The following is a 26,628-nucleotide window of genomic DNA, read 5'->3' as shown; positions in this document are numbered from 1 at the left end:
AATCAAACAATGGTCAATGGAATTACTCAATCTTGTCTTCCGCCCAACATCTTCAAACCTCTGCATTTTTTGACAGAAACTCTAAATTATCTTCGCGGGTTATCTCTCTGTCCTAAGTTCATCTTATTCTTGGTTGATGACAATGCATAATGTGTTCTAAGCATGAGAGTGAGGACTAAATGAGGTTGTCCAGGAGAAATGCGTGCAGTAGTTGTCTAAGAAATTGTAGGAAGATTGGATTCCACCCCACACACACACCCCTTCTTTTTGTGAAAATGAGCAGAAACCCTTGTGGAGATGTAAGCTTCATCTTCAGCGGATATCTTGGAAGAATCGAGATAAGAAAAGCTTGTGTTGTCAACAGTAAATCTATTTTGCTGAATTCCATTTACCTTGATTTGTTAATATTTTGTGGTGTGATTTATTTACATGTTGCAGAGATGAAACTCTGCCTTCCATTTCAGAATTGTATGGGGTGCCGATTCTTTAAATCTCTACTGCTCACAAGGATATTGTGGATGGTAATCTTGTTTTTTTGAAAGGCATCGTCTTGATGTCCCTTCTCCTGTCATCACATATGCTCAAGTGGTGAGATTTTTATTGATTGATTTCATGTTATTGGGGATTGAGATAATTTAACAGGAAGTTGGAGAATAAAAGTTAAGAGGTTGGGTTTGTGTGGAATCTGTAGAGTAATTGATATTTTGGTTTTGATTTAAGTTCAGCTATATTTGATTCTTACTATGCTATATCTTGCAACTTCTCAATCTCGAGTTTAGCTTCCCGGTGACTTGGTTTGTTATGAATAGAGTGCGGATAGTTCAAAATATCCTTGAAATCGAACTAATGTTAGAAACACCTTTATATTTTATGAATTTTGTTTGGGGCACTCCTTTAATGTTGTTCAATATCCGGCCAACATGTATACTTCGGGACATTTTGTTTCTGCCCTGCTCCCCATCACCAACTTACACATTATGAATTGAGTGTGAAAGTGGAAGACTATTGTCAACTCACATCTCATCGTTCGAGCTTTTAGAAGTTGGGTCTAACAAGTAGATGCTTTAATCAAGTGACTTTTGTGATTAGCTATTGCCTCCTTGGCTTGAGAAATCTTTGTTATCGTTTGGTACTTTTGTCTCCTTTCTTATAAGCATCACTTCGGAGGTGGGGAATGGCTTAGAAATAAGCTGTCGAAAACAAGCCAAGACTTGGGATTTCGTGGCAGAGAATGGAATCAGATCGTTATGAAGCCATCGCATCATCATTTACTTCGTGTAAGCTTCTTGATTGTAGTCATTTTTTGGGTTCAAGTTTCACTTAAGTGTTTTGCGAGTAAAATATTATCAGCGATTGTGTGCGCACATGCACGCTAGAAGTTAGTTTCTACCTCAACAAACTTCTCCATGTTATCATCAATTCATCAGGCTAAAACCACTGGTTCTTTTCTAGTTCCGGTCCCTCTAGTAATCTTTTGCATCAGATGCATAATGGTGGCTACTAGAAATAGAAATGCTAGAGATCTGATAAATCAAGAACCACAAATGTCAGGAGTTCATCACCGCATGTCTAAAATCACGAGATGTAGAACGGCTCTCAGTGACTTGAGGGATCCAGACACAATGGATACCGAATGTGAACCAGATTCTGCTGTAAGAGTAGTGTTTTACCGCGCCATTATCTGATTCTCAATGTACAAATTTTTATGGGTGCTTCTTTTATATTATTAGATATTGCAGTGATCAACTATTTTATGCAACTTTTCTCGTCCTCGTTTTGACCTTGTCGAACTTGACATTTGTGACGGCATGTCTCAGAAGACGAGTATCAATCATATATCTACGAGCACTCTCGTGATTATGCAAAGGTTGAAGATGAGTATCAAAAGTTCCTTTCCGAGTGTGGAATGAGTGAATAGGGCCATTGGCGTGGGGATTCGCCCAAATAGAGCCTTCGAAGCTGGTTTTTCCCATCTTTTGCCGAGCGATTATTTGGATGTCATGATCACAAGATTTGTGGCATCAAATAGTTGGTGATGATTGATTTTATAGTAATAATATCCCGAAGTTTTAGGTCATCCCTAGATAAATGTTTGTTCTTGGAATCCCAGTGCTTTGCCATAGGATTGATTGTCAATAGAGGAAAGTTTGTAAATAACAATTCCTGCCATGTGGATTGATATACTTGAAGATAGCATTGTTTGAAGCATATTTCAAGAAACTGATGAAATTTAGCAAAACAAAACAACTCGAAATAAAATTGTCGAGGTGTGAGATATCCATACAAATACATCAACGGACATTGCGAGCTTTCTGTTCCTCACTTACCCAAGAATTGAGGATGCTAAAACTCGTTGAAGGAACTTCACGAAGCACCAAACGAACAATATTTAGGAATGGATTAATTCGCGACTAACATTAATTCCTTCCATTAATGGATACCTGGAAGCTGTTTCGCAGCTCGGGGTCGTCGGTTCTTGGCAGTGGGCACGTGCATCGTAGGCGTGGAGCCTGGTTGGCTGGCGTCTTTGAATTTCTCAACTCTCCATGGATAAGCCGACGTGCGCCAGCTCTTTCTTCGTCGGAATCAACTGTCAACGAGACAACACTAAGAGGCCATTACGACGTCGTTTAAGTGATTGTCATTTTGAATCTAATTTAATTTAAGCCCTCCATTTTTTCTTCTAATTTTCTCGTCGTCGGATGATTCTTAGGCCAAAGCCTGACATTTACCGTAAATATAATATCGACTAAATGCATGAGAAATTAGAATATTTGACTAGAAATTTCTTAATACGATTAAATTTATTGATTTTACATTTAAATTATACATCTCAAAATATAATTAAATTCATTTTAATTAAACTTTAAAATTGAAACAAATATAAAATGGCGTGTATGAAAGAATCAGAATCAAAATGCAACGATACTCGGCAAAAGAATTCTTCCACTAAACCAACCACGATAGTTGAAAAGAATCAAATTGTTGTTTCTAAAACCTTATCAATATTTATCCACTCACGACATAGTAAGAACTTGTGTTAAAACACCATAGATTCTTCTCTGACTTTTGGTGTTCTTCATCTCGTGCATCGGGCAGTGTCTAAAAATACACATGCTAATAAATAATTCTAAAGTAAAACAATGATGCTATCATCACACAAGGAAAAAAAAATGCAGGAAAATGGTTACAGTAGCTTGAGTAATTACTCGCAGGTTACTAAAGAGTGTATCCATATTTTCTCTTATATAAAATACAACCAGTGACAAATTCCCAATGGAATAATGAACGTCCCATAATATGTCATTTGACAATACACAACCAAAAATTCATCCACCACGAAGACATCATCAATCCTCATATTTATCTACACAGGTGTGTGCATGTACTGGATCTATAGATACAATAGAGCATGATTTGAACTCGATAAGGACTCAATAAAATGTTTCACAATACACGCAACAGTTCGGCAACAAGCAAGAATCAATCAGCAAAATTATCTCAATTCTATGAGCGTTGTCCAGAAGATGGAGTAGGTGGCATTCCAACGGGTGTGCGACGACTGCTGGAATTCGGCTCTGAGCTTAAATCACCATTTTGGACTGGATCACTTCTCCGGCGACTGTGACCATTAGACTTAGAATCCCAGTAGGAATCTGATGCACCATTGGCAGCAGCATCAAATGCAGATCTCCAGTCATCACCTGATGTACCAGAAGCAGTTGGACTACTCACTGCAAATTTTAGACAGGAGCACAATTTACTTGACAGAGAAATGCACTCATGAACAAAATGTAAATAATGATAATGATGATATAACATTAATCATAATAACAAAGAAGCTATCATTATGATCCCAACTGCATTGAAATGATCAAATAGGAACGGCGATCAAGTATACGTGATAATAGGTGTGAAAATTGAAAATAACATGCCTCCATGTGTCTATTGTTACTTTGTTACCCTTTTCCAGTCACTTTTTGTGTTTTACCCTCTATAATGATGAACATTTCATTATTCCAATCATGCTGATTGGATTCTCTTCCAAAGAGTATTCTCCACAACACAGTAGTGTTTCATCCATAAAAAATATTTTTATCACTTTATGTCAGATTTCATCTACAGAAACAGTTCCACCATGAGAGTGCGTCTTTCATTCAGTTAACTATCATATCAGGCGAACAAAAGAGATATGAGTTGAAACTTGAGAAGTCATATATAGCCAATCGTGAGAGAGAAGAGATAAAGACAGTCTTTACCTGCACCCCCGCCATTTGATATGTTGGAAGCTGCAGCTGCTTGATTGTCATGGATACTCAATTGCCTAGTAAGCTTGGAAAGTAGAGATGATTGCTTTTGGTAGCGTTCTCTTCTGCGCTTCACATTCTGGTCCTCCTGGAGCAGTTCTTCTATTCTTGCTGCACTTTGGGCACTATAATCCCATATATATCGTTACTTGATAAGAGAATAAGAATGAAAAATATAATATTAAAATACTATGTTGAATCCACGTACATAGATTTGAATCATTTGATCAATAAAACAAGATTGACAAAATAAATTTTCCAAGAAAACTTCACATTTGATCAATAACTCGAAAACAAATAAATATATAGACGCAAAACATGAAACTTACCTGACAGAAATGTACAATTTATTAAGCATGTCTTCTTTTGCCTTCTCTACTTGGCATAGAACAACCGCCTGAAATCAAACGATACACACATGAAAACGGGGCCTAAGATAAAACATGTTGCAGTAAATTCTGACCTTAGGGACGTTGGCAGCCAGACTGTTAAGAACAGCTTCAACATAACCACGCACTTCTTGAGCCATCCATCGAAGTTCTTCCTCCGGATCTACAGGTCTTCTGGCCACTGTATCCTACATGGGGCAACCAAAAGCAAACATGTTTATAGAACTCTCCATTGATATAGAAAAATACATCCTAATGGATCAAGCAGGCAAAAATTAGACCGTGCAGCAATCATCATTGATTAAAATTGGTTGGGACCATAGACGCACGAAGAAGGCAAGAAGACCGAGGCAGGTCATGAATCACTTACAAGTGAACCATCAGAAAGACTTTGCCGCATTGAAGGGGCAGAGTCGCCCTTAACTTCACCTCCCTTAGAGCTAACAACATTTCTCAGTTTATTCAACCACTCGGTTTTATCTGCCATGCTCTCAGCCTTTAAAACAACAGCACTATGGGCTACAAACATCAAAGAATTACTAGCTAATTTGGTAGTAAATATAACAAAAATATACATTATGGAAAAAAAGGTAAAATAACATACCTTTTAGAACTGTCTTATATTGAACCCTGTTTGTTATTTTGAATAAAAGACTGGGTGTTTTCCCAGTATCAGGACCATTTGCCTTTTTATCTTTTGAACTCTTTGAAGGAGATTCCTCTTCCTCTGAGACTTCATCCAAGTTACATTCCTGATAGTTTCAGCAAAAGAATACACAAAGGAGAAATTTCAAACGCCAATCTTCCAAGCATATCAAGTCATATCGAAAACTTTAACAGCTAAACATTATACAATACAAAGAAAATCATGGCATTCAAGATACAACAAATGCCCTAAATTCGATACAAGTAACGTATATGTTGAACTATTGGTACATCAAAAGATAAAACAACAAAAATACGACAGATATTTCTATTTTTGCAATATGCCATAAATATTCTCTTATTGCTAAAAGCATTGAGAAGACACAAAAATAAGAGCATTGCCATCTTCAAATGTCCATGCCACCATTTTCTCTAGATGGGACAAAGTGACGAGACATTAAAACAAAACGGAAAGCTGAGAGGATTCCCGTCAAACAGGAATATTCGTAAGGTTGGTAGTTTTTTTCTCAAAAATAAAAACTAAAAAGGGTAGCGAACAGTCATCAGATGCAGGGCACACCTCCAACGTAATGACGCCTCGGAAGTGACGCTCTTCTTGTTTCTTCGTGTATCCAAGCTGCAACAAAATGCAGACAATTCAACCAAATGAGATAATCAGTAATAAAAAGGGAATAAACCAGAATCCGTGACAAACCAAAGTGCACTGTACTATTATCANCATCTCCTGCTCCAACCATTGGTTTTGGCACTCTTCTTCAATAAAAAACCTGTAGAAGCGACCAGAAGTCAACCACAATTTTTTCCCAAAAAAAGAACTACCAAACTAAATTGTCATTCAACCAGCTTGCAGCAAAACAATGTAACTGTCAACCATGGAGTGAAAGATTAAAAAAAATTACAGAACAAGACTAGGAAGAAAATTAACTCAAAATAGAAATAGTGTTCTTGACTTCCAACCATCCGCAACTTAAACCTCCTCCAGGTGGCTCACAGGGGTTGAAACAAAAACTAGCTTATTCATGGCGTTCATGGGATCAATTGTGGCTTCAGTGATTTATGACCTGTTTCTCAGGTTGGAATTTTGCCGAAAATGCAAATGGCAGGCTTCTGCCAACCTCAATTCATCAAACTGATTCTTACTCGATTTTACCATCAGTTCTCGCAGAATTTATCTTTCAAAAAATGTTCAAATTCAACACAAATACTCCGGGTCAATTTGCAGCATTGGGCTGAAACTTTATAAAATGACAAACAAGAACAGTTCAGAACTACAATCATGCAGAACATACAACTAGTTGAACATAAACACAGAACCACCTATAGATTGAGTAGATAAAGAAAGACAAAATACAACTTCTTTCATATTATACAAAATAAACTTCAAATAAGGAAACAACAGGTCTTTAAGGTCAATAAAAACAAAGAGGTAACTGTTAACATGAACCTGCTGTTATTTCTCCTTCAGGCCCTGCTGTCTTCAAGGCAGACGCTTGTTGTGTATCTTTATCTTTGTCTTGCTGATTGGGCTTATCTTTCATAGATTTTAAGTTCCCCCCACTTTGTTGACTTACAGTTTGTGGACTAGTAGCCTGAGTCAAGCACTCAAGACACTCAGAGGAGCACACTAATAACAAATTCTAAGATTATAAAAAGTAAACTTCTTCAGTGGAACTGTGAACACATGGCAGTTGGCATGACGTTACAAATTACAATGAAAATACGATGAAAAAGACCAATCTCAGGCATTTGTGAAATTTCATGCGTGAAATAATAAATAATAAATAAACAAAATATACAATGTACCCTATTCAATATGGACGATTCAGCCTCAGATGCTTTTTTTGATGACCGGCCTTTAAGCTCCTCCTCCCGTCTTTGTCGATCCATTCTGTGAAAAAAATATTTTAGATGTCTCACATTTGTCGTACCAAATTCTTGGGAGTTATATATATGGATTTGGACAATTATATCCTTTTGAGCTAGTTTTTGGGGTGAACTTAAGTTCAAGTCCATGATCTTAATATAGTATTAGAGCCCAGACCCGCCAATTAATGTCTTGTAAACTTCACGCTCTAGTTGTTCGTTCCGAGGCGTGAGGGTGTGTTAGATGTCTCGCATCGGCTGCATTAAGTTCTTAGAAGTTGTATATAAGGACTTGGACAATCATCTCCCCTGAACTAACTTTTTGGGTGGAGTTACGCTCAAACTCATGATCTTAACAGCAGTCCAATACATAAAGGTAGGTTTGTGCTCTGATATCATGTTAAGATCATGGATTTGAACCTAGCATCATCCCAAAAACTAGCTCAAGGGGAAAAGATTGTCCAAATCCATATATACAACTCTCAAGAACTTAATCTTGTCGATGTGGTCTAACACACCCTTCTCGCACCCAGGAATAAAACAATTAGAACGTGAAGTTTACAAAACATTAGAGGTGACCCATAAGGATAGTCTAACACATAAAAGTGAGATTGGTCTCTGATACCATGTTAAGCTCATGGCCTTGGGTCTGACTCAATTTGAACTTCTCATTCGCGTATTATATACCCCCACATGCTAGCCCCATGGCTAGGCTCGTATTTATGACCAAGCATGATATTCTCCGTACAATTGAATCTGCCACCCCATGGTTAGGCTCATTTTGAAGTTAATGATAAAGTCGTTACCTATATTATAAGATTTACTGTTCCAGAATTAGTTCTAAGCTCAGAAATTAAGGTCCAAAGGTTGCATCCGGCAGGATAGGTCGAAAAAGTTCTGCCCCATTGGTAGTTGTGGGTGTGGTCATTGAAGCCAGCAAGGAATGGGGGATGCAAATTGACAAAATCGTAAATAGGGGTGAAGGAGCAGCAGATGCGGAGATCAAATAAATTGGGGCTGTTGTTATGTATGAACAAAGCTAAGGACCTAATCCATGCTGATGTTAAATACGTAATCATGCTAGATATAGGGACCCTGGAGTGGTGGGATCTACCTAGCAGCTTTATTTTCTTGGAAATATGTTTTGAGATTCTTGATTTTGACTCAAAGGAATCTAACCATACTGAACATTTCTACAAGGGTTAAAGAGTATCAGTTTGATTTTCTGAATTTTGGTAATCTATTCAGAGACCTTGGTTTTCGGTTAATTGTTTTTTATGTGGGTTGGAAGGATTCACACATCAGAAAACATGCTAGTATTCTCATTATGATAACAGAGTATATGGGTGTTAGGCGAAACTGTATCTCAAAATTTTTAATTGAGGGAATATAAACAGTGTCAAAGGAGAAGATGGGAATCAAGATACATCGAACTGGTTATGTGGCGAGTTTAGAGTTGAGTTAAGATTAATAAATTGATATGTCGCTTACTATCCTGTTTCACCCCGACCATCCAGTCTATCAAAGATAAATTCAAGGTTCCAGCTGGGGTTTGTCCGATTTTTGGAGGTCTACGAGCTGGGTCAATAACCCTCGCATTCTGAACATTGTACTGGGGTATGACTAATATTGATGAGACTTTACATACTGGAAAGTGGAAAGACAGCATTATCACCAGGAATCCAACTTCCAGCTCAATTATTGACAACCGAAGTGGTCAATACTTTTGTTAAAAGGTTTGGCCAGGTCGGTGGCTTAAAAGTTCCCAGTTTAAGGATTAGAGCTGCTATGGACGTTGATATCGTAGACAATGAAAGTTCAAGTTTCAGTCTTGAGGACAAGACTTATTTTCAAGAAGACGGTATTGTTATGGTCCCACTTGTGTCGGACCGAGAAAGCACAGGAAGGAGGTCCAAAGTCAGGCCCAAAATCAGAGAGGCCCAGGCCTTATAGTGGGCCAAGACCAAATAGGCCAGAGGAGGCCCGAGCCTCCTATATCTCGAAATAACCGGAAGAATCTAGATTGGGAGAGAGGGATTAAATACAGGAGTTTGTTAGGAGATATTCATTCACGTTTTTACAGTTTAGTGAGTTACTAGCTTGAGCTAAGGTATTTTGTAAAGGATTTAATCCTTTGGCTGAGTGTTTCACTCGGATTATTGTTATACTTTTTACTTTGAATCGATCGAAAATTTAGTTCCTAACAGTAAGGATATCCCTGAATCAGCTAACAAAAGTGGGAAGCTTTTAGGCCGACATTGACACATCAAACAAAAAACTGGGGTCAAAAGAGCTCACAAAGATACAATGTGTTTGACAAGCGACGTAAGAAAGTTTCAACGTCTAAAAATTACTAAAGGGGTAGGGAAGGGGAATTTCCAATGCATGACCAGCCATTGAACGTACCGCCTCTGCACCAAACGAATAAAATGCTGTGGAGGAACAAATGCCCGTTCCATGTCAACAAGAGCAACAACCATATTTCTTGCTTCATTCTTGAATCCTTCCAATGCGGTTATGGCAATTGTTACAACCTATGTTAATAACAGTATATATTCCATCAAGAACTAACAAAATATATCTGAATTTTGTGATGCATTTTAAAATCACAAGTCATGTTTACCTCTCGCTTAAATGGAGGATATCGTCCAAGGCCTGAAGTCGCATTTGCAGCAGCTGAGACAATATCGACGAGTACCCGGTGCACCTATTCAAAGATTTTTAATGTATAACCTAGCATTAGAACAAAACAATGCACAACTGGAAGAAGCAGGATTTCTTACTGCATGAAAAGGAATGAAAATTGCTCTAGATCAGAAACATGGACCAAAGAAAAATGAAGGTAAGGGACCACATTGTAGGAGTCATTGCTTGTAACAAACCTGAAAATTTAGTCATTGGGATTCATCGATCTCACTTGCAGATCAAATTGAAGTTAAATTACTTGACTAGATCATTGCAATAGTAAGAATCGGGAAAATATAAATAGGAGGGTATTTCATGTTAAGATAACTGATTAGGAAAAAAGATCAAATACATGTAGCAGAAACTATCCAAGGGAAACATTTAATTAAACAACATAACCTGAGAAAGGAAACAAAAGACAACACTAGTTCACCTCATCAACACAAAGACGTGAAGGTTCTTTTGCAAGCTCCAGAACACCCTTGATTAAAGACCTCAACCCTTTCTCAGGAGATATAAGATACGGTTGATAACCATCTGCTTCAAGAACAATCTGGAACCAATTAAAAAAAATCATCCCAGTAAGCATGCAAAATAGGGATTATGGCTCAAATTAGATACCTAGAGATCATGCAGCAAAGTAAGACAACACATACCCTCTTCACATTATTTATGTCAAAATGTCTATCTAGTGGAAGCTGCTTGATCCTATTGGGGAAATTTCCTTCAAAGCTAGCAACAACTTTCCACCCACCACCCTGGAAGAAAAGTGATGTTATTTATAATCTTAGCAAAGTAAAAACATACTTATGCTGCTCACATCATCTCCCATAAATATACAGTTGCATGATAATATAAAAAATAATGTCCAAAAGATTGTTTCAATGAAGGGTAATGATGATACAAGTGAAATGTGGATGCAAGCATCAGACATAAACAAATGGAAGTGCACAATTAAACAAGCACTATATCATGGAGAACGAGAAAATGCATAAAAGATCTGAATTCTATTTGTTTCCTCAGAATGCAATAACAAGGGGAAAAAAGGGTAACAATCTCTTCAATATGTCGCAAAATCCTAGTTTAAATTACCCAATTTGCAGGTAGAAAAAGGAACATCCATTTAATAAGCACTCTACCACCAAAAAAGAAATTCATCAAGTAAATCCAACAAAATCAAACCAGCAGTGCCAATCTTAAAGGAATCATTTCTTTAATGATATTGGAACAGATCAGAATAAATTAAACAAATATGGGCAGACAGAGAAAAACAAAATTTGACAGCCAGTGAATTCCTAGAATTGTGCGACAAAGCAATTTCTAAACCACATCCATACAAACTATTCAAGATTCTTTATTATTTTAAGATGAGTCAATAATCTCAACGTCCAGCTGTCGAGATAATCTTCTCAAGATCCTGGAAATATCGGGATTGCAAGTGTCAATAATTTACATCACGACCATTCAACAAGACAAGTGCATCAAATGTTACAACATGTACAATTTCAGAAAACAAAAGTATAAAACACCATAAAATTAGCCAGGTAATTTATGCTAGTTGGGTTGTTCTAGAACAAGGTCACATGAATTCGAGATACAGAGAATTGAATAAAAAAGAGAAGAAACACCAACAATTCCTGATATCACTACCAATTAGATTGAGTATGCTGCCAAATCCAACACTAGGTAAAAATGGCACCTTTTACAATAATCACCTTCACATTTGTTTGCATGATAATGATAGAGCTTATTTCCATATCTCACCTCTCCAGTAGAAATGTGTTGAAGAAACTTGTCTTCAAATTCACGGCAAAGCTCCAGTGCTAATGCTTTTGTACCCTCCGAACTCTGAACCATCTGTGCACCGAGTCTGAAAAGCTCATCCTCTACTGTTTGGGACTTACCCTGAAGCCTGAAGGAGTAGTTAATTAAAAATATAATCGACAAATCAAATATAGGTTCTAGATACTGTAAGTAGACTGGGAGAATAAGGATCAGTTTAAAAGTATCCGACATCATTAACAAAATAATTTTTACGCATCTGACAAAACTTACAGCACTGAAAATTCCTAATAAATTTAAGTTTTCTCAAGAATGCTGGGATCTTATAAGAGATATAACAGAGGTAAGATGTGAATTTTGTACTTCTATGGAATCATTAACATCACAAATGAGACCTACATCTCCCTTATACCTAGGAATTCTGGTTCATTTGAAACTAACAACTTCAGGTTAATTAGCCTTATGACCAGTCCATAAAAAATAATCATCCACACATATTTGTCTCTAGCCAAATTTTTACTATGTGGAGATCTTTACCCCCTTATTTGGAAACCTGGCAAGGCATAACCTCCCAGGTTAAAAGTTTTAGTTTGGGTTGTTAACGAGTTTGAATACTCATGGTATACCACGACACACAACTTACTCAAGGATACTCCCGAGTTGGTGTACTCTAAGGCTATGTTTGGTGTGAGTGATAGGTGAAGGATAAATTGTTAAACCCATGTTTGTCTTATTTTTATGGGCCCAATTAATCATGAAGCCCGTGTAAAAAAAACCCTACTTGGTTGAAAAGGCATCATTTTCTTTTAGAAAGATTCACAATCTACTTCTTAAAATATAACATAAATTACAAATTTACCCACGAAAGAATTTAAAATACACGTCTGTCATGTAATCTATTTTACCTTCATTTTATGATTTTGGGCCAATTATTGGATATTTTTTTAATATAAAAAGATTAATTAATGATGATAATATTTTAATTATGTAATCAATATAATTTAGTATAAATTTGTTGGGAAGCATAATTAGATGGGATTAAATTATCATTTTACGATAACTTTAATACAAAGAAATGATTTGTCAAAGAATTAATTTTTTTTAACATTCTGTATCGGTCGTTCAGAAATTTTTATTAAAAAATTATGTTTTTGAGCATTAACTTAGTTCAAGAATCTGAATTTTATCAAATAGTTGATATATAAATTGAATTGAAATTTATGAGTTTTGAAGGTTAGAACCTACATGATTTGAACTCTATTCTTTGATGGTTTATATTTTTTTATTTGCACACACATTACATAAATAATTACACGATGAAACTAAATAAAATTAAAAAATAGAGAAAAAATAATTAGAAATCAATATTAAAAATGAAATAAAATGCAAAATCATATTAATTTTTATTAAAAAAATAAATTGTTAGATAAATACAGAATTTAAAATTTTATAAAATATTTATTTCTTAACAGCTGAACATACGGTTTTGAAAACACTGCTACAAATATTATTTTATATACCAAATTGTCATCAATGTTAGTTTAGGGTATTTTTGTCTCAACAACATAAAACGTAAAATTTATCATGCTCATTAAAATTTTACCAAACAAAACATGCTTTATCACAACACATTATATATCTTTACCTAAGAAGAGTGGCAATGAGAATCCAGTGATAGCATTTTTCTCTTGCTTAATCACAATATCTAAATGGTGTAAGATCTTGGAGGAATATGGTTTTCATTTTATTATGACCAGTAACACTTGTGAAAAATCAATGTTTGGGAAGGAAAAATTCAACAAAATTGAAGTTGGTGATAGCAGCAACTAAAAGGGATCTGGAAACGAGGAGGCACTCCAATTGGGTTGAACTTCAGAGACTTTTTGGAGAGATTGATCACAAGGATGTATTATCCTCCTATTTCATACATAATAATTATGAACAATTTTTTATTCTTATCAAAATGCCATGTTTCTTCAGACTCAATTCATAATCTACAAAGGTATTCAAATGACAATTTCCCAAGGATATCAAATATCATCTTTCCCAAGAAATGCAGCATAAATAATGTTTAAAAGAAAAACAAGTATAAGAGTAATACCATGGTTAGAGATTATGGAAAGAAACAATCCCTTCCAAATGGATGAGCACAGTTGAAAATATAAGTAACTTGAAGAAAGAGTATACCCAGAGAGGAGACTTGGAAGCCTGACTTTCATACGGTTTCGGATCTGCTGAGCAAGAGTTTCTACCAAGGCTAGTCTCCCAAGCTTGCTCTCCGGGGCTCCTGTAAGAATAGATTTCAAACTCTCATTCTCAGCTTGCCACGCAGTTTCCAAAGAGCTGTCAGCTCCGACGCTTCCCGATTGAGCTGATGCTATGGAGACAGATTGTCCAATTAAAGCAACCCAAGGGATGTCAGCTGTACTTCGTGGCCCCTGATTTAGTAAAAGAGCTTTTACAGCAGCAAGAATTTTTGTTTCTGAAGCAACCTGATCTATCTTACTAATAACACCAACAGTTCTTGTACCTAATAAACAAAAAAAAGTTAGACAAGTTTACATAGAGAATTTTAACAAATACGCTACGACATCAGAATCTCTTTAGAAATTCACACTTGACAAATGAATGTAACCTACATTCTCCATCAAGCTCCTTCGCCATTCTAATGGCTTTTGCTGATGCAACTTCTGGAGCTTGGGAAGCAGGAATGACAACCACCAATATTGCATCATTGTGTTCAGCATATCGACCCTGTGACAAAAACAATCCATCAGACCATTGAATTAAATTACAACCAAGTGTCAGGTTATGAATTCTTATTCTGATTCAGGCAATATGCAAAAAGCAGAACATAAGTATAAAACCAAGATTCAATATGAAGTACAATTACATATGCATTTTCAAGCATTAAAATCTCCTTAGAAACTCTCACCAATGCATAATCAAGACTTCCTTTATCCACCCCAGGCAAATCAATCAGTTTTAATGATGGAGCTGCAAAACAATGTGACAAAGAACAAGATGGTAATGAACATATAAAGCAATTTAGTGAACATTTTTGTCAGAAAAACAAACGTTTGAATGCTTTGAGAAAAGGTGAAGATGAAAATAAGTAACTTGTCTCGGAAGCTTAATGTGTTGGGCAGAATGGGCATGTTTAGCCAATTCACTGCTAGCAACAGTTAAAATAAAAAGTAAATTGTACAACTGGATAACCAGATGCAGGAAACAGCATAAAAAAGCCACCTACAGTTCTGTAAAAAAATTTAAGCAAAGAAATTATTAGTTCAAATGCACCTGTGCTTGTTCGGAGCTTCAAGTATATCTCATCACGACTCTTGCCCGAAATTTTGCTCAACCTGTCCTGTAATGAATGCCGAAGACCACCTATGATGGAACAAAGAAAGAAGAAGAAACATATAAGAGCTAATTGATGCTTATACAAATATGATATATGCTAAAGTTCAGTTAGAGGGCCTACTAGCAGAAACTTGTTGAGAGTTGTTGTCAACATGCAACACTATGGATTTGCTGCTTAGAGAGTTATCCCTTATTAAATCAACACATATCGGAGCACGTGTGGCACCACCTTCGCCAGTTGGCTGAAAAATTGAAGGTTAAACACATGAAATATGGTTCACACAGAAATAATTGAGGGTGCATACTGCATGATAAAAAAAAATCAAGGATCAACAAACTAGAAATACTTACCAGTGCAGGATGCCCGATTAGACTATTCAACACAGCAGACTTACCTGCACCCTGAAGTAATTGTTCAACATCAAACTATATTATTAATTTACAAGATTATGATACAGATAAAAAAATAGTTCTATTAAGTAATTCCTGCGCATATAATTTTACGAAAGATGCTCACTCAGATGCAGATTCTAAAAATGCATAATTCTGGAGCAACACCAGCAAAGATCCGATATCTGTTATCGATTGTCAAAATATTCAAACAGGATGGCACAGAAAATGATTTAAATACAGGTATGCCATTAATAGAATATCATTATTTCCTGATACACTTGGTCAGGTAAGTTCCAGCAAATTTTTATGATCCAGCGAAGTACAAGTCTATCAATCAATGATTCATCACTTCAGAATATCAGATCCCGGCAGACAAACTCACAATTCACAACTATTTCCCAATCTCAAGCCCTCAGGAGCTGATACAACAGAAAGACACGTAGCATGGTAGTCATACAATAGAAAGACATGAAACATGAATTATTTGGTATATCTCTCTGCCTCTCCATATCCCTATGCCTCTCCGACAATGGTTTCAGCGCCCTTCAATACTGGACCCGAAGATATAATCCACGTTAAATAAGTGAAATCCAAGCTAACAATTGGTACCATGCTTATTAATCCTCAATATTGTTGTTTATATCATGCTTAATAATCAAGGAAGTGCTCATTTTCCTTAGATAAGAAGTGATTTCCTTGAGAAAAGAGAATTTTTTTTTTCTTTTCAATTGCTATTTACTTGTCTTTGATAGAATGCACCTAGCTCTAAAAGAGGACAAGTCAAGAAACTCACTGGAAACTAGGCCAATATTTGTCAGCTTTAGAATTTGATAAGGACACCAAAAATAAAACATACCAACTTAAGAGGTTCAAAATATACAAGCAATGCCAAAAGAGAGTAGGAAAAAATTGGTAAAACAACAGACCAAAGGATTCTAACTTTAAAGGTGTGAACCTGAATATTATGAATCGTGGAAAAGTAGCTTCGATAGAAAAGAGGCTGATGCTCAGTAAATACTTATCATTTCAAGGGACTATAACACAAATGACAACCACTGTTGGTTTATATGTGCTTCATTCAGTGAACTGACATATAGACAAAATCAGAATATAAACAAAATGTCTATTGATCTATTCTTCTGGGCCAGGCCTCTCACCTCATACCATTGTGACAAACTTCATATTACATATTCATGGTAAAGGCTAAGCACTGAACCAACAACATACAAAGAACACCGACATGCACAATCACACCTTAATATAGCAAACCAAAACCACATAATCCATAACGAACCCATTCTACCTAACCACAAATTGACAAATAAATAATGGTCGCCTCATTATTCCTAATTCATAATTAGTGAACCTAAAACTGCATTCGGACGTGGAATAAAATGGTTATCAAGAATCACATGAAAAATAACGCCAACTCACATTCCAGATGATTAGAATGAACTTGTAGATCCAAAACTAAGCTAGCTCGTGAGATCTAACAGCACCAGTCAATCAAAGACATTGAAAAGAAATAACGATGAATCAAAGGTGGGAATAATGAACTCACAGTGCTTCCGAGAGTAACAACATCGAGAAAAGTGGAGGTGCGTTTAGAGAAAGCAGAAGATGAGTTTTCGTCAATATCTTCGTCGGCAAGCAGGCCCGCGGCCTGGCGCATGGAATCGGAAAGCTTGGACAACTCCTCGATCGCCTCCATCGATTGGATCAACAAGAAATGGAGATCCAATGGTAGAATTGAGGTACGAATGCGTTTGAATATTGTGGATTTAGGGCTTCCAGGGGAGGGGAGGGAGGGGAAGGGGCCGGTTATATTCGAAATTTTGAACTTTCTTTTCAAAATTAGTAACAAGTAACAGATCCTAGATATGGAAGGGAGCTTTTTTAAACTAAAATGTATTTAATTAAGGTAGATTTACCTCATGATGAAATTAAATAAGTTTTTATATATATTTTATTAAGTACGGCTTGGATCGAATCGATTAATTTGATTTGAAAACAGATATTTAATTTTGATTTTGCGAACTTAGGTGTATTTGAGAATGACTCATGTAAAACGGTCTTACGAATATATATTTGTGGCATCGATTAACTTGGTACATACATAAAATGAAAAGTAATATTTTTTTCATTGGTTATGTTAGATAGGAGATTCGTCTCACAAAATTGAATTATCAGACGATCTTATCGGAGCTTTTGTGGTATTTGAAATCCACCTTAGTATGAAGTGGATTGAAATACGCTTTAAATGTAATAAAATTTAGGATATAATTATTTGAATACGAAATATATAAATTTCAAATGAGGATGCACACTATAAATTCTCTCATATATATGGTGTAGGATCTTGTTGTAATCTCTGTGAGAATTGAATGTGTCTGTAACTCATTTTATTAGTGGATTCAATTGGGTGATTATCATAACCTTCGATGTAGGATTGGTCATAATCCGAACCAAGTAAAATTGATGTCTTGGAGTTCTATTATTTCCACATAAATCGTGTGTGCTTTCTTTCGTGGATTATTTGGTAACTAAATATAACAAAGTGGTACCAGAGCCATGTTCATTTATTGTTGAAGGATCTTGACTTAGTTGTTCTAGAGGTGTTCGATCTCTGAGCGAAGTCTTGAGTTGATTCCTTGAGGAAAGTCTACTGGTTAGGGGCAAATATCAATATGTCGATATCAAGATTCGAGGTGGAGAAATGATTTCAATCCATGGAGAGAAAAGATGATGGCTCATCTGAGAATTAAGGCTGGATGATCCTCTCAAGGGTGAATCGAATATGCCAAACACCATTACAAACAAATGTGAGATCTTAAAGAATGCAAGAAATACTATTGTTCTCAGTTTAAGCGATCAAATCCTTAGGAAAATTGTGAAGAAGAAATCATGGAATAAGTTAGAACAATTGTATATGACAAAGGCTCTGCCCAATAGAATTTATCTGTGGACTTAAGATGGATGAGAACAAGACCATAGATGAAAACATTGATGAATTTACCAAGTTGCTCTCTAATTTAGAGAACATAGAAGTGTTCATTGATGAAGAAGATCAGGCTATATTCCTATTGAATTCTTCGCCGAAATAGTACGATCAACTAAGGGATACTCTCAAGTATGGAAGAGGCACTATCACCCTTGAAGAAGTCGTGGGTGTTGCTTACTCGAAGGAATTGGATCTTAGGGCAACAGGAAAACAATATAAATATGTCAGTGAAGGACTAAATGTTAGAGGTAGGCAGATATGCTGAAAGAAAAGATTATGGATACAGAGCCAGGAAACAGTCTAGATCTAAATCAAGATCCTGGAAAACTTGATAAATTTGTAAGAAATAAGGCCATTTTAGGATAAGTTGCCCTCAAAGCAAAGTTAATCAAAAGCAAGATACAAATCCAACAAGTCATGTAGCAAATGTGCTAGAAGGATAAAAAGAATCGGAGGTCCTAACAATGTCCACCGATGACCCAAAGGATGAATGGATTATGGATTCTGATTGTACATATCATATGTCTCCAAGAAGAGATTGGTTCTTGGATTTCAAAGAAGTGAAACAAAGTCTTGATGGGAAACAATGAATATTGTAAGATTCATGATATGGGTTCAGTAAAGTTGAGGATGTGGGATGGATCAGTGGATATTATCAATGAAGTAGGATTCATCCTTGACCTAAATATAAATTTGATCTCTTTAGGAGTACTGGATCAAAAGGAATTTAGCTACAATGCTCAAAATTATACATTGAAGGTTGTAAAAGATATTTAGTGTTTATGAAAGGAATTTTAAAAGAAGAACTCTATGTCTTGCTAGAATATACTATTTCAATGGAGGCAAACATGGCTGCACCTATCAAGCATCAAACAGAGCTATGGCCCAAAAGACTCAGGCATATGAAAATCAAAGGTCTCCTTGAACTTAGTAAGCAAGGCCTCTGGACTCAAAGCAGATAAATAGTCTGGAATTTTGGGAGAATTGTGTGCTGGAAAAAGTTCACGAGCTCAAGTTCAACTCACCAGCTCACAAATACAAAATCAACTGTTGATTATATACATTCTGATTCGTGGGTTTTTTTAAGGTAACTCTCTTATTCTCTAAATCATAGTAATTTATTTCCTTGATTGATGATTATTCTAGAAAAGTATGGATCTATTTTATGAAAACGTAGGATGAGGCTTTTAACAAATTTGTTGAATAGAAAACTTGAATTGAAAATCAAACAAAGAAGAAAATGAAGAGATTGAGAACTGATAATGGACTAGAATTTTGTAACCAAGAGTTTGACAATTATTGGAAAATCTGAAATTGTTAGGCATAGAACATGCACACACACACACACCACAACAAAATGGTGTGACAAAACGTATGAATAGAATTATTATGGACAAATTTATATGTATGTTAAATGAAAGTGGTTTGCCTAGCAAGTTTTGGGCGAAGTTACCTAAAAAATGTTACCTCATAAACAAATCCCCATCTTCGGCCATAGATTGCATGGTTCCAGAACACAAGTGGTCCCATGTGAAACCATTATACAATCACCTCAAAATCTTTGGTCGTGTAGCATATGTTCATGTTAGTCAAGGTAAATTGTACCCTTGAACAAAGAAAGGAATCTAGTATCCCAACGGTGTTAAAGGTTACAAAATATGGTAATTGGATTATCTTAAGTGTATAATCAATAGAGATGTAATTTTTAATGAAAATGTGTTCTATAAAACTAACACGAACTCTTTAGAAATAGCTAGATCTAAACAAGCTGAGCAGAACTTGCACCCTCGGGTGAAACCTCAAGTTTGGATAAGTTTTCTCAAGAAGAAACTTCAAGAAATCAAAATGGAGGCGGAGGCACTTGGCTTCAATCATAAAATTCCTATTATATTCGCCAAGAACATGATAAATCAGATTCTTTCATTGACATCCTTGAAAATCAGAATGGTGAGGAAATTTATGTTAATACTCAGGATAATCGACAACTTGATAGTTACTTACTTTTAGGAAAGAGTATGAAGACAAATAAGAACACCACCAAGGTTTGGAAATACAGATTTTGTAGCGTTTGCTTTGAATGTGGCTGATCTTGTTGTCCTGAAGACCCAACCAACTATAATGAAGCTGTAAGGAGTAAAGATTGGCCAAAATGGAAGAAAGCCATGGAAAAGGATATTGAGTCATTGGATATAAATAATACTACTTTTGTTGATGGAGCAAAAGACAAAATGTTATTGGCTGCAGCGTGTGTTTAAGAGAAAACAAGGAATCCTAGTAGTAGAAGCAACAAGATATAAAGCCAGATTAGTGGCAAAAAGGTTTTCCAAAGTTGAAAGAATAGACTAACATTAAATTTTCTCCCCGGCTGTTAAGCACAAGTTTATTAGGATCTTATTAGCTATCACTACAATTCATGACTTGGAATTGAAACAATTAGATGTCAAGACCGTTTTTTTACATAGCAATCTTGAAAAAAGTATCTTAATGACTCAACAGAGGGTTTTGTGAAAAGAGGGATCAGAAGGGAAGGTTTGTCTACTACAAAAATCACTCTATGAACTCAAACAATCTCATAGGCGTGATATTGTAGGTTTGATTATTTTTATGCTGAAAAAGGGGTTCCAAAGTTGAAGTTTGACAATTGTGTTTATTACTCTAAGCTTTCAAACCATTCCTACGTATATCTACTCATTTATGTAGATGATATGCTCACTGCATGTAAAAAAATTGAAAGAAATACAAAGTTAAAGGATTTTCTCAATTCTATATTTGATATGAAGTATCTTGGGCCAGCAAAGTGAATCTTGGGAATGAATATCATAAGGAATAGGAAGTTAAGGACCTTATCTATATCTCAATAAGGGTATATAAAAAAGGTGGTGAATATTTTTGGCATGAAAGATGCAAAGAGTGTAAGCACTCCGATCGGTGCTCATTTTAAGATAAAATCAGTCAAAGGTGAATAATCTGAATTGGAATCAATACAAATGAAGCCATACCCCATTCTAATGTTGTGGGAAGCATAATGTACTCTATGGTGTGAACAAGACTAGAAATTGCATATGGATCAGGCTTAATTATTAGGTTTACGAACAGACCTAATAAATAACATTGGGAGACAATAGAGTAGTTGCTTAGGTATCTAAAGAGGACCAGTAAACTGAAATTGGTTTATTTTGGAACTGGAAAATCTACATGTGAAGCCATAGGAGTTTGACTCATATTATGCTGCAAACCTTGATGTAAAAAAAAAAAAAAATTCGCTCTCATGATATGTTTTTACTGTTGGAAGAAATGTGGTAAATTGAAAATCAACCCTAAAACATTAAGTGGCCTTGTCAACAATCGATGCTGAATACATTTCACTTACTGAAACAGTAAAAGAAGCTTTATGGATAAAAGAATTTGTTGGAGAAATGGGATTTGAAAAAAAGTGTGCAACCATTTTATGTGACCCACAAAATGTTATACACCTATCCAAGAATGATGTGTTTCATTAAAAGAATGAATTACATTGAGGTGAGGTTGCATTTTGTGAGGGAAATCATTTCAAGGGTGTTAATCAGAGTGAAAAAGTATTAACACGACTATTAACCCTGCAGACATGCTAACTAAAGTTATTTCGGTGAGTAAACTCAAGGATGCATTGAAGTTACTCAACTTATTAGAATGACTGGCCCGCATGAACATGAGAAGACTGGTTGAAACCACTAAAATTCACATATATTAGCCAAAAGGTGGGGAATTGTAAAGACCAAGTTCGACTGTATAAGTTAATTGAAGGATTGAATGTGGCTATTAGTTGTGATCCAATGGCTGAAACCATCTCAATCTTTGCTGCCAAAAGATTGCTTAAAATTGAGTTGGTTAAGGGATAACTAACTGATTTCTTCATCGATATAGATTTATCTGAAACAGAGCAAAAATGTTCCTTCTTCGATTGGAGAGTTTATTCCCGAATCTTCATCTTCTTGATTCATAGAAGTAAGGGAGCATGTACGGTAAATTCTCTCATATGGATGATGTAAGATCTTGTTATAATATCTCTGAGAATTGAATGTCTCTATAACTCATTTTATTAATGGATTCAATCGGGTGATTCCCAGAACCTTGGATGTAGAATTGGTCACAATCTGAACCAAGTAAAATCTTTCATGGTGTTCTATTATTTCTGCATTAGTCAATTGTGCTTTTTTGCGTTGATTATCTGGTAATTAGATATAACAATAGTTTTACTGATGCACCCATTTTGGGAACATGATTTGTGAACACAAAATCATTTGCTCCCATAATAATAATAATAATACTAATATGATTAATTATTGATGTCTTATTATGATTAATATTGATTGCTCCTATACAGATAATCACCAACTGAAATTTTACTCTTCTTGACCAATCTCACTTTTCATGATTGGTTATTAATCACTTCTCCGGTGTAGCCCGCAAATTTAAACTCGAGATATTAATTTTGTACTTGAAATTTGTACCAGGTTATCTAATTTTTTAAAGATTATCTAAAAAGTTGTGTGGCATAATTAAATATTTTCGAGGAGCTCGAAATTTAAGATGATAATATATCTATATTTCGATTTTTGGAATATATATAAATAAGTCAATATCCAATAATTTGAATAAGTAGATATTGGATATATAAAATTATGTATATGTGTATTTCGAAATATTGGATGTACATTTAATAATTTGCAGGTTTTCAGGATGTTTTGTTTTTTGTACTTTTTATTTTCAATGGTAATACGCTTTCATTGGTTTTTAGAGTGCATTCATGTATTTGATAGCACAAACTTAATTTTTTTTATGGCTTGTTATATCTTAATTTTAAACCCGACGATTAAGCTTAAATCAATACACAATTTTTTTTTGAATAACTACAATAAAATGTTCATCATATTGTTCTAAATTGTCATATTTCTCAGTAATGGAAGAAAATAATAGTGAGGATCAGCTATTTATTCCCCAAGTTGTACATGATTGAAAACCAAAAATTGGGATGGAATTCGTATCACTGAAGGATGCATTTTCATTGTATAACCAATATGCATGAGAAGCAGGACTTAGCACAAGAATAAACAACAACAAGAAAAATAAGATAACAAATGAAGTTGTTGAAAGAAATTTGTATGCTTTAAAGAAGAGTGTACAGATGAAATCCGGTCGAATAAACAAGAAAAAGGCGATCAACCGAAAAATGAAAGAGCTCATGGAAAAGTTAAAACTAGATGTAAGTCAAAGATTTCAATTGTCTAGAAACAAAATGGTCCTAACTATGTTGTCAGTACATTCATGAAAAGCCATAATTATTCACTCTCGAAGCCTTCAAAGGTGTATTTGCTACGCTCACATCGTAATGTTTCGACATCAAAGAAAACATTGACTCAACAGTTTTCAGAAGTCAATATGCCAACTTGTCAACAAATGCTATTAATGGAGATAGAGTATGGAGGACTTGAGCACGTAGGTTGCACTGAAAGAGATATTAGAAACTTTGAGAAAAAGCTAAGGAATGAACAAAAAGGCATAGATGTTTAAACACTGATTGAGTTCTTTGCATCTGAGAAAGAAAAGAATTCAACTTTCTTCTTTGATTATGAGACTTATTCACATAACAGATTTAGTAAGCGTTTTTGGGCAGTTCATGAATCAAGGAGCACAAACAGTCTATTTGGTGATGTTGTGGTGTTTGATACGACGTATAATACCAACAACTATGGTATGATTTTCGCACCATTTGTAGAAGTTAATCATCATCATCAGACAATTGTTTTCTGTTGCAGTTTTCTCGTCGTTTTCTAACTGACGAGAAAACTTAGTCTTTTGTTTGGGTGTTTAACGTTCATAGAAGCAATGCCTAAAAAGGTGCACCAAACATGATCATTACTGACCAAGATCTTGCTATGGCGAAGGCCATTGCACAAGTTTTCCCTGATACAATGCATCAATATTGTATGTGGCACATATTGAACAAATTCCTAGATAAATTAAACCCTCTGACTTTTCGTGACTACTATCGAAGCATAAAGAATGTAATCAAAATTCTACAACACCTGATGAATTTGAGAAGTCGTGGGAAGAGGTTATCAAGTGTGCTAACTTGGAGCAAAATGATTGGTTATCATTGATGTATGAATTGAGACAGAAGTGAGTGCGAACATATTTTAACCATATATTTTGTGCTAGAATGTTAAGTAGTCAGAGATTTGAAAGTTCACGTGCATTTTTCTAGAGGTGTCTCTAATAAGAATTCATTAATGGATTTTATCACCTGTTTCAATATAGCACTCTGACACCAAAGGTACAATGAGTTAGTTGCAGACCATATTGATATGATTGAGCATCCCAAGATTAAGACAAATTGGCCAATGGAAGCTCAAATGGTTAAGGTGTACACGGAAAAAAAGGTTGAATTTCAAAGTGAAATGGGTGAGAGTCATGATTATTATGTGCAACAAGTATATGTAGGATTTGAGTTAATGGTTTACAATGTGAATGATTTCAAACTTGTTCTTCCTCCAAATCAAGGATGCTCACACATAATATATAGATGGACTATATAATCGTGTAGTTGTATGAAATTTGAGTTCGAGGGCATACCATGCAGATATATATTAGCATTTTTTAGTATCAACCAAGTGTTTCACTTGCCTGATAAGTATATACTCAAACGGTGGACACGTGATGCAAAGGTTGGAGCAATATATGCTATGACTGAGCAAAATTTCACCGACGATCCAAAAAAGTGTTTGATGTCATGACACTTGAGGTTATTCTATAAATCTTCCGTAGTAATTGATGATGCTTCATTGACCGATGAGAGGACAAACTTCTTGGATGAACAATTAAATAATATTTTAAGAAAAATTAAAGAGATGAATGTTAGTAAAACATTCAACAATGGAAGTCAGAATAATAAAAAAATGGATGGTGATGTCGTGGTGTTTGAAGTAAGAACAAATGGATGTAGGAAGAGATTGAAATCACCAAAAGAAAAGTCAACCTCAAATACCAGGCTATGTTGTGGATGCGGACATCGAGATATGTCATATGACAAGTGCAATTGTCCAAATTTGCATAACGGGTATGTGTTGATTAATTTTGTGTTTGATTTATAATATTGGTACAAACCAATTAATATCATTAATTTTTTTAAATATGACGATTTGTCATTTACCAGATCAAATGTAGATGATCATCATAACAACGATGACAACACAAATGAAGAAGATTTTGCATCGAGGACTGATACTTTAAATGTTTCATTTTTTTAAAACAATAGTGTCTCATTTAAAGATTGACATTTATAATTGTATTTGTTATTGCAGGTTCTAACAACATGTGGACAACTGGAATACGTTTGGATGAATAAAGTTCATTTATGCGTCATGTTGATGCATCATTTTTTTCATTCAATTTTGTCGATGAGATGGCTAAATTCATTACTAGTTGGTCTTTGTTTAGTTATTTGGTTTTCTAATTTGTTTTCTATTTGATGAAGGCGTGTGTCACCAAAACACAAGAGAGGTGGTTTTGAAAGTGTGTGCAACAGCTGCTGGAAGTTAGAAGACAGTTGAGGAGCGGTTGGCCAGCTCAAGAACTGATCTGGAACTAGAGGCAGGAGACTCACACATATATAAGCCGAGGGAAATTTCAGGAAAGGATCGATCATACACAGAACTCTCTGAACGCAAAAGAAAAGGCACGAGTGTAGGCAAGCAAGGGCAAGTGAGTGTGTTTGTCTTCTAGAGTGATAGGAAGAAACTCTTACTCTAAACAAACACTTGGTTCTGATTGTTTGTAATTGGTACACTTGTGGGCATAAATAAAATAAGTGTGTTCCTTCCGTGGACGTAGGTCGATTGACCGAACCACGTAATTTCTTGTGTTGTGTCTTGCGATGAGTTATACTTCTTGATTGCATGATCGTGTAGAGATTAAAAGGTCGTGATCAACTCGTGAATTGCTAACAAGTGGCGCCGTTTGTGGGAATCGAGAATCACGAATCAAGAATCACGGCAGAATGGGATCCATGAAATTTGATATAGAAAAGTTCACTGGCAAGAACGACTTCTCGCTGTGGAGAATCGAGATGCAAGCTATCCTGGTGCAGCAAGGGCTGAGTGAAGCCTTGAAGAAGAAAGAAGAAATGTCAGCCACCGTGGGT

At 35.4% G+C, this 26,628-nt stretch overlaps 2 protein-coding genes and 1 long non-coding RNA gene across 5 annotated transcripts; 1 reads left to right on the top strand and 2 right to left on the bottom strand.

The window, feature by feature from the left end:
* LOC140975056 (uncharacterized) lies at positions 1-2,548 on the bottom strand. 2 transcript variants are annotated; one of them, XR_012174899.1, is made up of 3 exons: positions 1,806-1,944; positions 288-1,650; positions 1-90 (listed from the first exon to the last, which is right to left on the bottom strand). It is a non-coding gene; the product is annotated as an uncharacterized lncRNA (long non-coding RNA). The 2 variants fall into 2 exon arrangements; XR_012174898.1 differs by lacking the exon at positions 1-90 and adding an exon at positions 2,442-2,548 and having other exon boundaries at positions 1,085-1,650; positions 1,806-2,362.
* On the top strand, positions 13-2,059 carry LOC140975055 (uncharacterized). Of its 2 annotated transcripts, XM_073438547.1 has the most exons (6): positions 13-98; positions 439-521; positions 1,155-1,277; positions 1,428-1,652; positions 1,731-1,842; positions 1,948-2,059. In XM_073438547.1, the coding sequence occupies exons 2-5, from the start codon at positions 441-443 to the stop codon at positions 1,740-1,742; spliced, it is 441 nt and encodes a 146-aa protein (XP_073294648.1). In that variant the 5' UTR covers positions 13-98; positions 439-440; the 3' UTR covers positions 1,743-1,842; positions 1,948-2,059. The 2 variants fall into 2 exon arrangements, 1 of the variants encoding a protein (XP_073294648.1); XR_012174897.1 differs by lacking the exons at positions 13-98; positions 439-521; positions 1,948-2,059 and having other exon boundaries at positions 1,168-1,277; positions 1,453-1,652.
* Positions 2,549-3,263: 715 nt separating the features above from the next.
* On the bottom strand, positions 3,264-17,310 carry LOC140975846 (dynamin-2A-like). The gene is made up of 22 exons (XM_073439775.1): positions 17,010-17,310; positions 15,407-15,457; positions 15,177-15,297; positions 14,993-15,082; positions 14,628-14,689; positions 14,332-14,446; positions 13,880-14,222; positions 11,675-11,822; positions 10,567-10,668; positions 10,344-10,463; positions 9,849-9,932; positions 9,632-9,759; positions 7,166-7,250; positions 6,807-6,951; positions 6,080-6,129; positions 5,922-5,978; positions 5,301-5,448; positions 5,067-5,215; positions 4,771-4,884; positions 4,637-4,704; positions 4,260-4,432; positions 3,264-3,734 (listed from the first exon to the last, which is right to left on the bottom strand). The coding sequence occupies exons 1-22, from the start codon at positions 17,157-17,159 to the stop codon at positions 3,508-3,510; spliced, it is 2,730 nt and encodes a 909-aa protein (XP_073295876.1). The 5' UTR covers positions 17,160-17,310; the 3' UTR covers positions 3,264-3,507.
* Positions 17,311-26,628: the final 9,318 nt, after the last annotated feature.

The sequence above is a fragment of the Primulina huaijiensis genome, chromosome 4 (assembly GCF_012295235.1).
Source record: "Primulina huaijiensis isolate GDHJ02 chromosome 4, ASM1229523v2, whole genome shotgun sequence".
NCBI classification, from domain to species: domain Eukaryota; kingdom Viridiplantae; phylum Streptophyta; class Magnoliopsida; order Lamiales; family Gesneriaceae; genus Primulina; species Primulina huaijiensis.
Note: the sequence above shows the minus strand (reverse complement) of the source record. Positions and strands in the feature narration are given on the sequence as shown.